The following is a 14,216-nucleotide window of genomic DNA, read 5'->3' as shown; positions in this document are numbered from 1 at the left end:
ATTAATGTATGATTTTCCTCTCTCACAACTCTGCCTTTATTTCTATACTTAGAAACAAATCTTTACGTGCTTCATATGATTTATGGCATGCTCGCCTGAGTCATGTGAATTATTATATTATTTATTTTTTAACTAAAAAAGGTCATCTTTCTCTTTTATGTCTTTATTCTCTCCATCACTATGTAGTACTTGTCAGCTTACAAAAAGTCATCGATTCCCTTATTTTCGTAGTGAACGTAGGTAGTCTCATCAAATCCAATTTCGATTTTCTTTACTATGTTATTTTTATTAATGATTATTCTCCATTCACTTGCATTTACCCTTTAAAATTTAAATATGATTTCTTTGATATTTTTTTTCAATTTAAAAAATTTGGGAAAAATCAATATTTTGCTCGTATCAAGGTTTTCAAAGTGATGGAGGTGCTGAATTTACTAGCACTTGTTTCAAAACTCACTTATATACTTTTGACATCCACCATCAAATCTCTTGTCCATATACACTTGCTCAAAATGGTTATGTTGAGAGAAAACGTCTTCATGTGACTAAGACAGGCTTGACCCTTCTCCTTCACTCCCATCTTTCTCCTCGTTTATGGGTGGACTCCTTCTGCACTACAACTTATATTATTAACCGGTTGCCTACTTCACTTCTTGGAGGTAAGTCACCTTTTGAACTCCTCTATGACTACTCTCCGCATTATGACAATTTGCATCCCTTTGATTGTCGTGTTTATTCTTACTTGTGTGATTATATGCCGATTCTCCCTGCAACATTCTTGGCATTTTTTTGGGTTATAGTCCCTCTCATAAAGGGTTTTATTGTCTTGATCCCACCACCACTAAGCTATACATCACCCGCCACGCTTAATTTGACGAAACTCACTTCCCTGCTGTCCCTAGCTCCTACGCCCAACCTCTCTCCTCTCTTCATATTTCAAATTGCTTGGAACCACGTCTTTACTATATAGATTCATCCCCCCACCACTTCTTCACTGCTCATTCCTCGATCGAGCTCATTTTCGTGTGATATTTGTTCTGATTTTGTGGATGAGTCTTTGCAGGTTGATACTTCTCTTGTAGGTTCCTCTTTGACACCCTCGACTTCTAATCTGACCTCTATTGAACCTATTGTTGATTCCTCTTCTTTTGGCTCTCAACCTATGATCACAAGAGCCAAAGATGGTATCTTCAAGACTCGTCATTTAGCACATCTTGGTATTTTGGGCTCATCTAGACTTCTTTATGCTCTTCTTGCATCCACTGAGCCAAAAGGATTCAAATCTACAGTTTAGAATCCTGCTTGGGTTGCTGCCATGGATGAAGAAATTCAAGCTTTACAACAAAATGACACTGTGACTTTGGTTCCTCACCTTGCCAACACCAACATCGAGAGGCTCTAAATGAGTATTTCATATTAAATATTTGCTTGATGGATCCGTCGAGTGTTTCAAGACTCATCTTGTTGCCAAAGGTTATGCTCAGGTACCTGATCTCGACTACACTCACATTTTCAATTCGGTTGTCAAAGTTACCACTGTCCGTGTTGTGCTTTCTATTGCCCTAACAAATAAATGACCTCTTCGGCAACTTGATGTAAAAAATGTTTTCCTCAATGACACTCTTATTGAAAATGTTCATATGGAACAAACTCTTGGATATATTGATCATCGACTTCCAATTCATGTCTGTCTATTAAAGAAAACCCTCTATAAAGCAAGCTCATTGTGCCTATTTTCAGCGTTTTAGCTAATTTATTCTCACTTGATTTTTCTTGTAGTTGCGCTGATACGTCCCTTTTTGTCTTTCATCAGCAATCTAATCTTATTTGTCTGCTTCTTTATGTTGATGTCATTATTGTTACCGGAAACAACTCATCTCTTATTGTCAGCTTTACTGCAAGCTTCATTCTAAGTTTGCTATCAAGGATTCAGGTTCTCTTAATTACTTTCTTGGTCATGAAGATTCACCCACTCCTGATGGTCTCTTTATTAGTCAGTTAAAATATGCTCGAGATATTTTTACTCATGTTCAGTTGCTCGATAGCAAACTAGTCCACACCGCATGGTTGTTTCTCATCACTTAACTGCTGATGATTCTCCTTTCACTGATCCTACTCTCTACCAATCTTTGGTTAGCGCCCTTCAGTACTTGACCATTACGTGTCCAGATATTGCTCATGCTGTCAGTTCTGTCATTCAATTTTTGCATGCCCCTACAGTAGATCACTTTCTTGCTGTGAAACACATTCTTCACCATGTCAAGGGAACACTCCACTTTGGTCTTACCTTTCGTCACTCCACTTTGGTCTTACCTTTCGTCCATCCATTGTTCCTAGTGCGCTAGGTGGCTTATTCTTATGCTAACTGGGCTAGTTGTCTCGATACTCGTCGTTCTACATCCAACTAGCTATTTATCTTGGTAACAATCTCGTTTCTTAGAGTGCCAAAAAGCAACCTACTGTCTCACGCTCCAGCTATAAATCTGAGTATCGTGCACTTGCCATGACAGCTGCTGAACTTTTTTGGGTTACTAATCTTTTGCATGATCTTAAGATCCCTATCTCACAGCGGCCCTTACTCTTATGTGACAACAAAAGTGTTATTTTTTTTTTTTTTGCTCTAATCCCGTTTCTCACAAGCGGGCAAACATGTTGAACTAGATTATCATTTCCTTCGGGAACTTGTTATCACTAGCAAACTTCTCACACAATATGTACCTTCCCATCTCCAAGTTGCTGATATCTTCACAAAAAGTATTTTTCGATCTCAATTTGAATTTTTTAAATCCAAGCTTCACTTTCGGGGTGGTGTTAAGAATATTTAGCCTTGAATTATGATTTACCATATGTATCATATTTGACCGTTTATTATAAGCAAATATCTTGTATGATATTTAGCCTTTCATTATGATTCACGATAGGTATTATATTTGACTATTTATTATAAACAAATATCTATATATTTTCCTTCCATTATGACTTACCATAGTTATCATATTTTCCCTTTTATTACAGTAAAATATATTGTATTCATTTATTACTCTCCCCATTATGCTCTTTTCATATAATTTGTAATTTATTTGATTCGATAAATGATTATAAATGGAGAACTTTTACCACTATTTAGATACAGTGATTTTAGCCAATATTCTCACTCCCATTAAAATGAAAAGCGTTGGGGAAATTTTTTGAGATTTTCGTCATTTTGACTTTGTATGCATGAAGACCTATGTTATTTCGGATGACGTCCTATATTATCATGATCAAATGTAATAGTTACAAATAGTTTGATCCAAATCATTTATCTAGAGATCTGTGAATAGAGGTATCATACACAATAAGTTTCTATATGACCATACCACAAAATATTTAATCTCTCTTTATAAATCTATTAATTGAGAATATCAATATTTTACAAAAGGATTATTTTAATTTTGAGCGAGTCATGAACTCTAGCGTGTGAGGGCTTATCCTTTGATTTGTAGCGTAAGAGTGACTTTTACCCCTAATGTAGTAAGTTTCCCATTTTGGAGGGTTGACCAAATAAAAAGGCAAGAACTTAAGTTTGATGAGATGAAATTTACTCATTCCCATATAAGATAATAGATGATTAGTTCTCTTAAATCTGATTTTCGGGACTTGAACAATTGAGCCTCACACTTTTACTCCTTCAAGATGGAATTTGTTTATGATTGGACTATAAAGAAAGTGTTCATTTTAGGATGAATAATACTTGAGGTGTAAGATGTATTCATAAGGGGTAAAACGAACTTTTGATTCAGCTATAGTTACAAGTATCTTGTGAAAGATCGACTTACGTGGAGTAGTTATATCGATGGACACAACTTATCCTATAGTATATAAGAGTGCGACTCTAGATCTCTAAATCTATAGTTGTGCACACGGGATGAGATGAAAAACCTATATAAGTGACATCATCTGAAATGTGGAGCTTGATGTCCATTTGATTTTTTGTTTCGTCATTCTTCAACTTTGATAACAACCTCAACGTGTCGATGGTTAGCCTTTTCGACTTCGATCATGATCGCTCTTTTGATTGACCATTCATTTTTCATTGTGTAGTTTGTAGGCATTTCTTCATCCAACGACCACCACACAACTTGTGGTAAGTTTTCATTCCTCGTCTATTTTCGTATGCTTTTTCCATTCAATTTGGTTAACGATTTGATTCATTTGCTTATATTAGAGAATCTCTAATATCAGCGTAGTGCGTTCACTACTATCTTCAACACATCTTGTGTAGGGAATGAACAGATCTTAATTTTCTTACTCTAATTCCTCCAACGTTGAATCTCTTGTCATAAATCGTTGCAACTCGAACACAAAATCAAAACTGGTGAGAACCTCTTGAAACAAAAACCATGTAGAATGAGCTGTTTAGAGATCTTTAGAGAGAATTCTCTATTCTCGAGAGATGAGTGAGATTCTTAACTTTGAGACCATCTTTCACGATTTGAAACAATATATTAATATCTAATGTATTAAAATATATACTTTATTTAATTTATATTTAAATATCATAAAATATTCCAATACATATTCAACCCATTTCAATTTCAATCCAATTTTAAATATATATTTTTAATATCAAATATATCAAATGCAATAAAAATATATCGTATTAAATATTAATTTAAACACTTACCAATTAAATATATTTTTCTACTTTTACCTTTAATATATTTAATAGAAAAATGGATAAAAAATCAATTAAACTATTTAATTAATCAATTTTCATTCATTAACTATAGATTACCCACTTCAAACCAAAAGTTGAACTTCATTTGTTAAAAGTTTTACTAAAAATCAAATCAATCTTGTTATTACATTTTTCCCCTTAAGTACCTCTAATAAACGATTAATTTATGATTCAATCATAAGCTAAGTTTCTCTCGAGCCAGTGAAAGGATGAAGCCCATTGTTCAAGTTCAAAAATCATCAATATACTGAACGTACTTATCAACTTACCCTATACAGAAAAAGGAGTGAATTCTATCTCATAAAATTATGTTTTTATAATACTTCATTTGGATTTATTATTATTTTTTTTTTAATTTTTTCAAAAACATCATTTAATTTCTTTAATTTCTTAGCAATTAAGTTGGTGACTTTACTTTAGGTGTATATATATATATATATATGCCTAACCCTCTTCATTTCCCAATCAATTCCCTTTTAAAATAATAAACGGTCAAGATCTTCCCATCAACCATCGTTTAATGACTTTTATATGACATGTAGGACCAACGCCTATCGAAATTTAGTTTGGACCCCTTTAAAAAGTTACCATAGAAAATGACGTTTTAAGTAAATTTACATTTAAGTCCTTATAACTCTGACGAGTTATTTTTACATTTATAAGAGATTTTTTTTTTTAGTATTTTACATCAAATTTCCGTTCATGGTAACTAATCAATAAATTCAACCGATAAAATATCTTTTAACATTATGTTTTTAATATTTAATATCTCAAATATTTTATTTTGATATAATCTTTTAAATATATTTTTATATATATTCTGGGGGTATTTTTGACCAAAAGAAAATTAGCAAAGACTTCAGAGGGTTGAAAGCTGAAAAGTCCACAGTCAATTGGATATTTAAAACTCTATTTTTTTTTTTTATAAAATAAATAAATGTATAATTGGAAATAAAATTGTTTTAATTACCAAAACATAAAGAAAAGCTGAATAATAATTATTATAATTAATTATTATTATTATTTTTTAAACAATAAAAGAATTTTTTATAATAGCACATAGTCACAAGGGCCTCTCTTTCAACCCACCCCCACCCCCACCCCCTTCTTCCCCCAACCATTTCACCATTCTTTTTCCACACCCATTTATTAGATTCCTTCAATGCTCCTTTCTTCTCCATTGGAATTCGCCGATTCTTAACCCAAAAACCCATTTCAATTTCTTCATTTCTTCTTCATTTTTTGCACTTTTGGACATACAAATCTTCTGGGTTTTTCTGTTTTTCTGTTTTTCTGTTTTTGCTTTCTTTCTCCGAATTTCCCCTTCTGGGTTTGTTGTACAGATGCCTGTTTTTGTAATCCATGACTGTTTTCTTACAGTTTTTTAACAAAACAATCATGTTTCATATTTTTCTTCTTTTTTTTGTTGGGTGTGTATGAATAAGTTATTTAAGTCAAAGTTTGTTCCAATTTTCTTTTTCACTCTTCAACCAAATATTTTAAATAAATAGGGAAAAAACAGAGTGATATGGGGAAGCATGGACCTTGCTGTCACTGTGGAGTTATAAGTGAGTTCTTGTTCCTTTATTTTGTGTGTTTGTTTTACTTTCTTGTTTGGTTTCTCTGTAATTTTTGTAAATGAGTGTTGATTTTTCAGCTTGGTTTTGTTAAACATTTGTTCTCACAATGCTCTTGTTTGTTTGATGCTGTAAATTCTTCATTGGGTTTGTGAATTAGGAGAGGATTTTATGAAAGAAAGATTGAATTATAGTGTTTGAATGTTTCACTTTCTCTTTTTTGAGCTGAGTTCCTTAAGGAGTGAATGCTTTTGTTGAGGATTGTTAGGAGGGAGTCCCACGTTGGCTAGTTTAGGAATGATCATGAGTTTATACGTAAGGAATATATTTTCATTGGTATGAGGTCTTTTGGGGAAACCAAAAGTAAAGCCATGGGAGTTTATACTCAAAGTGGACAATATCATACCATTGTGGAAGGTCGGGATTCCTAACATAGTATCAGAGTCATGCCTTGAACTTAGCTATGTCAATAGAATCCTCAAATGTTGAACAAGGAATTGTGAGTCTCGAAGGTGTCGAACAAAGAGTGTACTTTGTTTGAGGGCTCTAGAGAAGGAGTCGAGTCTTGATTAAGGGGAGGCTTTTCGAGGGATCCATAGGCCTCAGGGAAGGCTCTATGGTGTACTTTGTTCAAGGAGAGGATTGTTGAGGATTGTTGAGGATTGTTGGGAGGGAGTCATGGGTTTATAAGTAAGGAATACACCTCCATTGATATGAGGCCTTTTTGGGAAACCAAAAGTAAAGCCATGGGAGTTTATGCTCAAAGTGGACAAGATCATACCATTGCCAAGGGTCGGGATTCCTAACAGCTTTCATGCCGTGAGCTTAACCTTTATATTGAGTTGTGTGCTTTCTGAATTTGCATCATCATTTCTCATGAGTTGTAATTGACCTTGATGTTGAGTTTAATCACCATTTACACCCTGAGTGATTCAACATTTAGGTTTCTGAACTCTCCTGACATAGCAAAAGGTTCAATGGTTTTGTGCTGGTTTCTTTGTTAGTTCATTTAGTATTAGTAGAGCTCTAGGATTACAGTTTTACTGAAATCAGGTAAACTATGCTAGCCAATATTTATGGTTCTAAAACGACCCGGGCGCGTCGATGGAGAAGATTCTATATTTTTGTTTAAAAGTTTCATAAGGAAGTGTTATTCATCACATTGACCACTACCATGGCTTACCTCATGTCACACAACGGCTCTATGTAACGTGAGCTCGGGTAGTTAGATATCGACTTTTTATAAGTCGGGCAACATGTTATACCATCTCCATGCATTATTCTACCAGAAACTTATTGAGTTCTTATGAAACAATGGATAAAAGTTGGAACAACTCTTGTTCTTTGCTTTGTTGTATTGAAAATTCTACAGTTTCATTGATTGTTAGTTTAAGAATCTTTACTTCTGAGTATCTAATGCCCAAATGCTGGGACAGGCACTCCTCTTTGGCGTAATGGACCTCCCGACAAACCGGTGTTATGCAATGCGTGTGGATCCCGATGGAGGACGAAAGGAACACTCACAAACTATACCCCGTTGCATGCTCGGACTGTTCCTGATGAATATGAAGATCACAGGGCTTCCAGGGTGAAGAGCATTTCAATAAATAAAAACAAAGAAGTAAAACTGCTGAAACGAAAGCTACAACAAGCCGATGGATCGATTGCGTGGACGCTTCCCGATCAAGGTCAGGATTACCATAGAGTAGTGGATGAAGACACAAGCAATAGGTCGAGTTCTGGATCGGCCATATCTAATCCTGAGAGTTGTGCCCATTTCAGCAGTGCAGATGCAAGTGATTTGACAGGTTAAACACTGAAAACAATTCTTGATGATCGATAGAACGAACGTCTTCGAAACCCTCCGCCCGAATCTTATGTTTAATATTTGATTATTATAGCTCAATTGGTTTTGTTCTATTATTCATCTTAGTGAATGAGGTATGCAATGCTGACTGTAATTATCTTCCATTTGGCAATCTTAAGGTCCAGCTCAGTCAGTAGTGTGGGAGACGACGGTGCCTTCGAGGAAGAGGACGTGTGTGACTCGTCCAAAGCAATCCCCGGTCGAAAAACTGACTAAAGATCTATGTAGTATTTTACGAGAGCAGAGATCCTCCTATTTCTCCGAAGCTTCCGAGGACGATCTGCTTTTTGAGAGCGAAAAACCTATGGTCTCTGTTGAGATAGGCCATGGAAGCATTCTCATTAGGCATCCAAGCTCGATAGCTCGAGACGAGGAATCTGAAGCTAGCTCAGTTTCAGTTGATAACAAGCAATACTTGATAAATGATATCTATTCCCCTCATTCTGCAACTGTTCTTGTATGTAGTGAGCAACAAGAACGATTTAACAGGTAGCTCCAATCTACTTCACAAAATTGAAAACAAAGGGAAATGCATAACACAATTATATGAACAATCACTATTCTTTTTCTCTTCAAATTTCAGGGACGAGTCTCGTCACGAATGCTTACAAGTTCTTGGAAACCACGACTCGCCCTTATGTGATGTAGATATAAATGTAAGTTGCATCTTTTAGTTCGCTGGATCCATAACTTGTTTTGTGAATTCTGATAGATATTTATGTATCTTAGTGCAAATGTGCTTTGTTTCTATGTCTAGGACGTCGTGAACTTCGGAGAGTTTGCGAGATGGTTAACAAATGAAGAACAACAGCAACTAATGAAGTACCTACCACAGGTTGATATCGCTGAATTTCCCGAGACGTAAGAATCTTTTTCGTTCGTGTTTATCGATTCTTTTCTGTTCCTCCCTACCTAACGCCAAATAGGGAAAGGAAAATAGTTAGCTCAAGAGGGCAACATTATTTAACTGCACATGGTGCCCATTGTCCTATTTGGGCTTCCTCTCAAGGTTTTTAAAATGTGTCTACTAGGGAGAGGTTTCTACACCCTTATAAGGAATGCTTCGTTCCCCTTTCCAACCGATGTGGGTTCTCACAATCCATCCGCTGGAGGACCCAATGTCCTTGTTGCCACATCGCCCGGTGTCTAGCTTTGATGTTATTTATAACAGCCCAAGCCTACTACTAGTAGATATTGTCTTTATTGGGCTTCAACTCAAGGTTTTTAAAACGCGTCTGTTAGGGAGAGGTTTCCACACCCTTGTAAGTAATGCTTTGTTCCCCTCTCTCCAACCGATGTGGGATCTCGCAATCCACCCCTTTGAGAGCCCAACGTCCTCGCTGGCACACCGCCCGATGTCTGGCTCTGATACCATTTGTAATAGCCCAAGCTTACCGCTAGTAAATATTGTCTTCTTTGTTCTTCCCCTCAAGGTTTTTAAAATGCGTCTACTAGGGAGAGATTTCCACCCTTAGAAGGAATACTTCATTCTCCCCTCCAACCGACGTGGGATCTCACAATCCACCCTCTTTGAGGGCCCAGTGTCCTCGCTGACACACTGCCCGATGTCTGGCTCTAATACCATTTGTAACAGTCCAAGTCCACCGCTAGCCGATATTGTCCTCTTTGGGTTTCCCCTTAAGGTTTGTAAAATGCGTCTGCTAGGGAGAGGTTTCCACAGCCTTATAAGGAATACTTCATTCCCCTCTTCAACCGACGTGGGATCTCACATATATAATTCGAGTATAATAAAGTACACTATTAGTTTACTCACACTAGATAGTCCAAGAAAATCACATGTTAGAGATTCTTGTTGTTTTATTTGCAGTCTCAAGAGAATGTTTGATAGCCCCTATTTCAAGGAGAATTTAATGTCCTTCCAACAACTGCTTAGCGAGGGCGTTTTCGATGCCTCCTTCCTTGGAACGAAGATCGAAGACTGCAAGACTCTGAGAAGGCTCGTATTATCTAATTCATCAAAATCCAAATGGGTCGAGCTCTATCAACAACTGAAGGTTAGGCCGATTTTACAGTGATTAGGTTTTTTTGATGGGAACGATAGGAAGAAAACTTCTAAGATGCATTTTAATCGAGTATTGTGAACGTGCAGAAATGTGAAAATGGTAGCAAAGAACCTTTTCTTTCCCGTGCCAACACGTCGGTGTCGAGTAACTACATGAATGCTGATGAGAGCTACAATCAAACTATTCCAGGTAAGAAAGCAAATTGTCTGCTGAATCTGATTAAAATGCTTATTCTTCTCAGTTTGCAGGATGATATACTTGTATCTTCCTAACTTAGCTTTAAATGGCATGTAGTGCGAACTTTGACACACCATCTTAGCGATGGCTAATCTGCATAGTTAAACTAAGATGCACTTGTTTTGTCTGAATGTCCTTTAGTATAAGGAGAGGTGCCTTATCTATGACTAGTCTGCATAGTAAATCTAAGATGCACGTGTTTTGTCTGAATTTCCTTTAGTTTAAGGAGACGTGCCTTATCGATGGCTAGTCTGCATAGTAAAACTAAGATGCACGTGTTCTGTCCGAATTTTCTTTAGTTTAAGGAGAGGTGCCTTATCGATGACTAGTCTGCATAGTAAAACTAAGATGCACGTATTTTGTCCGAATTTCCTATAGTTTAAGGAGAGCTGCCTTATTGAAGGGTAGTCTGCATAGTAAAACTAAGATGCATGTGTTTTGTCCAAATTTCCTTTAGTTTAAGGAGATGTGCCTTATCGATACGAAGTATTGTGTCCAAAATTCCTTTAGTTTAAGGACAGGTACCCCACCAGTAGTAGGGTGGATCATTTACACTCGTGGATTTCTTTCTTTAAGAATGAGCACGAAACGAAGATTTTACCGATACAAACTCGCATTATGATCTGCTGCAGACTTTATTACGTGAATACTATCGTGTTTAAATTTTTGTTCGGTCGGTTTCAACCATACTCAGTAAATATTTTCCATCATCAGAGGTAAAGACTATCATGAAGAGTCCCAAAAGATTGGTGATGAAGGAAAATAAGGATCCTGGAGAGTATGATGGGTCTTGCTTCAGTCCTACAAGCTTATTTGCCTTGCCACCTGATGGAAGCTACGACATGTTTGACTGCTTGCATTTCGTTGAAGAACGTTCGGATCACGGTCTATTGTTAGAGGTACGGTCGAATAGTTCGTTCCCACAAGCCGAGCTCCTTCACCCGACCTCTCGTTCTGGTGGTAGGCAGGCCAGCACATGTAGTAGCTCAGTTCACCCACATCTTGTTCATCACTAACAACTGTATTTTCTGTTCATAACATGCGCGCTTAATAACTATGGCTCGGACTCACATGCTTGGGTAGTTGGTAAACGAGGTCGAATATCAGTTTTCTTTTCACTTCACCCCTTCGATGAAGTTTGAACGATGGAAACATGAATTTGGGTGGAAAATTTTGTATAGGGTTAACACTAGATTTGTAATATATATACTTGAATTTTATGTATTGAAGAATTGATAGTTCCTAGATCTTTGTATGCTAGATGTCGAGTCCATCTTTCTTAATATTTCCTTTATCGGTCATATCATCACTAAATGTGACCGTATCGTCACTTTCCCTCGTGACCGTATTGACAAGTTTTCAAAAGCATAGTAGTAACCATATCACCACGAAACATAGGGATCATATTATTGCTCTTCCTCATGTTCATATCGACAAGTTTACACTAATCTCTTTCATGATCATACATATGCTCGAGGTCTCACTGATAAGAACATCATTAAAACCACATATTTCATACAACGTTATCTCTTACACTGATACCAACATTCCAATTTTCATAAAAACGTTCACATGAATAACATATACTATGATATGCATAATACAACATATAGTGCTAATGGGTATGTTTAATTAAAGGGTTAATAGAGGTGAATGTTAGTATCATAAGCAATTCCTGCCTTCCAATAGCTTGGGAGAGCATTGGTTACCATCACCCATCTTCCATATCCCACACTTCCACTCACTTGAAACCTCAATTTTATGTCTCCTTTAGGTGGGTTTGCCATGTCCCAAACAGCTCCATGGGATCTCCTCATCCCCTTCCACTCATTGCAATCCTCCTACATCAAACCATATCACAAACCCTAGTTAGAGAAACGACCAATAACAAGTACGACATCTTATAACATCAGAAGTTCTTGAAACAGAGACTGGGAAACCTTTATGTTCTTAAATCTACGAGATTCTCCTTTTATTTTTGTAGGGGTCAGCCTAGAGGCAGAGTATTCACAGAGATCGGATGTCCTTTACTCAATTTAACTAATACAGAGAAATCTCTCCCTACTCCCTCTCTTATTCTCTGTCGTGTTGAGGTGAGTTCTTACGGAGTTCCACAAGTTAAATTGTAACGATCAAGCCCACCGTTTGTAAAAATTGTCCTTTTGGACTTTCTCTTTCGAACTTCCCTTCAAGATTTTTAAAACGTGTCTATTAGGGAAAAGTTTCCACACCCTTATAAAGAATGTTTCATTCTCCTCCCCAATCAAATGAGATCTCACATAAATAGATATCTCTACTACCAGCAATAATCCTAAACCAAAAGTTCGTTGCATTACAAGAGAAGTATATGTTCTAACAGGAGTAAATTATATATACTAAAACAATCGCGAGATATTTAGGGTTTAGTGAAACGAATAAACGAACCTGCCACAATTCAACGACGGTGATATCGTTTTGGCCACCGACATAAATGATGACAATCGCCAAGTAGTCCGGGTACCTACTATGCTCATGAACCTTGAACTTGACCGTGTTGTAATTAGGGTATTGGCATGAAACCCTTCTGAATTGTACATCAACCACACCATAAGAGAACAATTCAAAGGCTGTGTTTGGATGAGCCAATTTTGCAAAGGCTCGTGGGCTCATGATAAAGTCAGTGTAATCCCCTTCACCATGGTCAGTCACCACTACATAGGCTCCACTATCACTGCAATATGTTGGATTAGTGCACCTAACCTGAACCACCATTAACATTAAATTACATCTTAAATTAAACTTATGCTAATAGTTTATTAGAAAGTAAGCTAACATAATAATGAATGATACCTGGTAGCATGCACCACAACCAGAACCATTCCTATAGAGATAAGAAACGGCAGCAACATTGCCATCATTCACAGTCCTTCCAAAGTCGCCAAATCCACAAGCCCCAGCTGAAAGAATGTTTAGTACCTTAATCATACCTCATTCATGTTTTAAAAAATTGCACGTTAGCGTTCTAAAATTATTCATGTAACGGCTCAGGTCCACGGCTCAAGATTTTTAAAATGCTTTTGTTAAGGAAAGGTTTCCACAACCTTATAAAGGGTGTTTCGTTCTCCTCCCCAACCGATGTGGAATCTTATAACTCATTTTCGTTTATGGAATTAAGTAGAGAATTCAAATCGTTCTTTAAAAAGATGTGAAAACTATGGAGAATTGTGAGAAAACGTGCACAAATTTCAAAATAGAAACCGAAAAAGGTAGAATTGAAAGGGGCATACATGGTGTCCCATAGCAATCAGGGCTGCCATAATAAGTGGCTCTAGAGTATACAAAGTTGCCTTGAGAGGAGCATAGCATAGGCAAGAGCACGAGCAAGAGGCAGCCAAAAATGGCACATTTAACTGAGATCTCCATTAAGTATAGGCCTCAAAAGCAAAGTGTTTGTGAAAATCCTCAAAGAAAATGGTTTAGGAGTTGAAAGAATTTTGGAAAAGATGAGATTCTTGGGAACATTTGGTTTGAGAGAGCCTTTATTTATAAGTGTGAGACTTTGAGGCCAACTTTTTTATTTGATTTTATTTTTATTTTTTAAGAGAAAAGGGAAGGAACTTGCTAACCCATTTGAGGGTGTCGTACCCCAAATACCGCAACAAAAAAAAGTTACGATACCCAATTGTTGTAGTGGAAGTGGAAGTGGAAATGGAAGCAAGATCGATTGCACTCACATACTCAAAAAGAAATTAAATAAATAGACACAGATTTACATTGGTTTGGAAAGAAGAAATTTTCCCATATCCACGTGT

At 36.6% G+C, this 14,216-nt stretch overlaps 2 protein-coding genes across 2 annotated transcripts; one reads left to right on the top strand and one right to left on the bottom strand.

Moving 5' to 3' along the window:
• The first annotated feature begins 5,817 nt into the window (after positions 1 to 5,817).
• Positions 5,818 to 11,685, top strand: LOC111811515 (GATA transcription factor 26). Its single transcript, XM_023698406.2, has 8 exons — positions 5,818 to 6,288; positions 7,734 to 8,105; positions 8,284 to 8,653; positions 8,748 to 8,820; positions 8,922 to 9,025; positions 9,993 to 10,179; positions 10,275 to 10,377; positions 11,140 to 11,685. Exons 1-8 carry the CDS (start codon positions 6,249 to 6,251, stop codon positions 11,439 to 11,441), a joined length of 1,551 nt encoding a protein of 516 aa, XP_023554174.2. The 5' UTR covers positions 5,818 to 6,248; the 3' UTR covers positions 11,442 to 11,685.
• A 251-nt stretch (positions 11,686 to 11,936) lies between these two features.
• LOC111811524 (expansin-like B1) lies at positions 11,937 to 13,909 on the bottom strand. The gene is made up of 4 exons (XM_023698416.2): positions 13,692 to 13,909; positions 13,255 to 13,361; positions 12,850 to 13,164; positions 11,937 to 12,266 (listed from the first exon to the last, which is right to left on the bottom strand). The coding sequence occupies exons 1-4, from the start codon at positions 13,825 to 13,827 to the stop codon at positions 12,066 to 12,068; spliced, it is 759 nt and encodes a 252-aa protein (XP_023554184.2). The 5' UTR covers positions 13,828 to 13,909; the 3' UTR covers positions 11,937 to 12,065.
• Between the last annotated feature and the right edge of the window lie 307 nt (positions 13,910 to 14,216).

The sequence above is a fragment of the Cucurbita pepo genome, chromosome 15 (assembly GCF_057944985.1).
Source record: "Cucurbita pepo subsp. pepo isolate OVF chromosome 15, ASM5794498v1, whole genome shotgun sequence".
NCBI lineage: Eukaryota > Viridiplantae > Streptophyta > Magnoliopsida > Cucurbitales > Cucurbitaceae > Cucurbita > Cucurbita pepo.
Note: the sequence above shows the minus strand (reverse complement) of the source record. Positions and strands in the feature narration are given on the sequence as shown.

Bases quoted from the DNA above. Each gene is read 5' to 3' on its own strand.
- LOC111811515 (XM_023698406.2), top strand. From the start codon at position 6,249: ATGGGGAAGCATGGACCTTGCTGTCACTGTGGAGTTATAA. The intron at 9,026-9,992 runs GTAAGAATCTTT...TTTTATTTGCAG, and splicing joins ATCGCTGAATTTCCCGAGAC to TCTCAAGAGAATGTTTGATA. The intron at 10,180-10,274 runs GTTAGGCCGATT...GTGAACGTGCAG, and splicing joins AGCTCTATCAACAACTGAAG to AAATGTGAAAATGGTAGCAA.
- LOC111811524 (XM_023698416.2), bottom strand. From the start codon at position 13,827: ATGGAGATCTCAGTTAAATGTGCCATTTTTGGCTGCCTCTTGCTCGTG. The intron at 13,165-13,254 runs GTATCATTCATT...ATGGTGGTTCAG, and splicing joins GTTGTGGTGCATGCTACCAG to GTTAGGTGCACTAATCCAAC. The intron at 12,267-12,849 runs GTTCGTTTATTC...GGTTTGATGTAG, and splicing joins CCGTCGTTGAATTGTGGCAG to GAGGATTGCAATGAGTGGAA.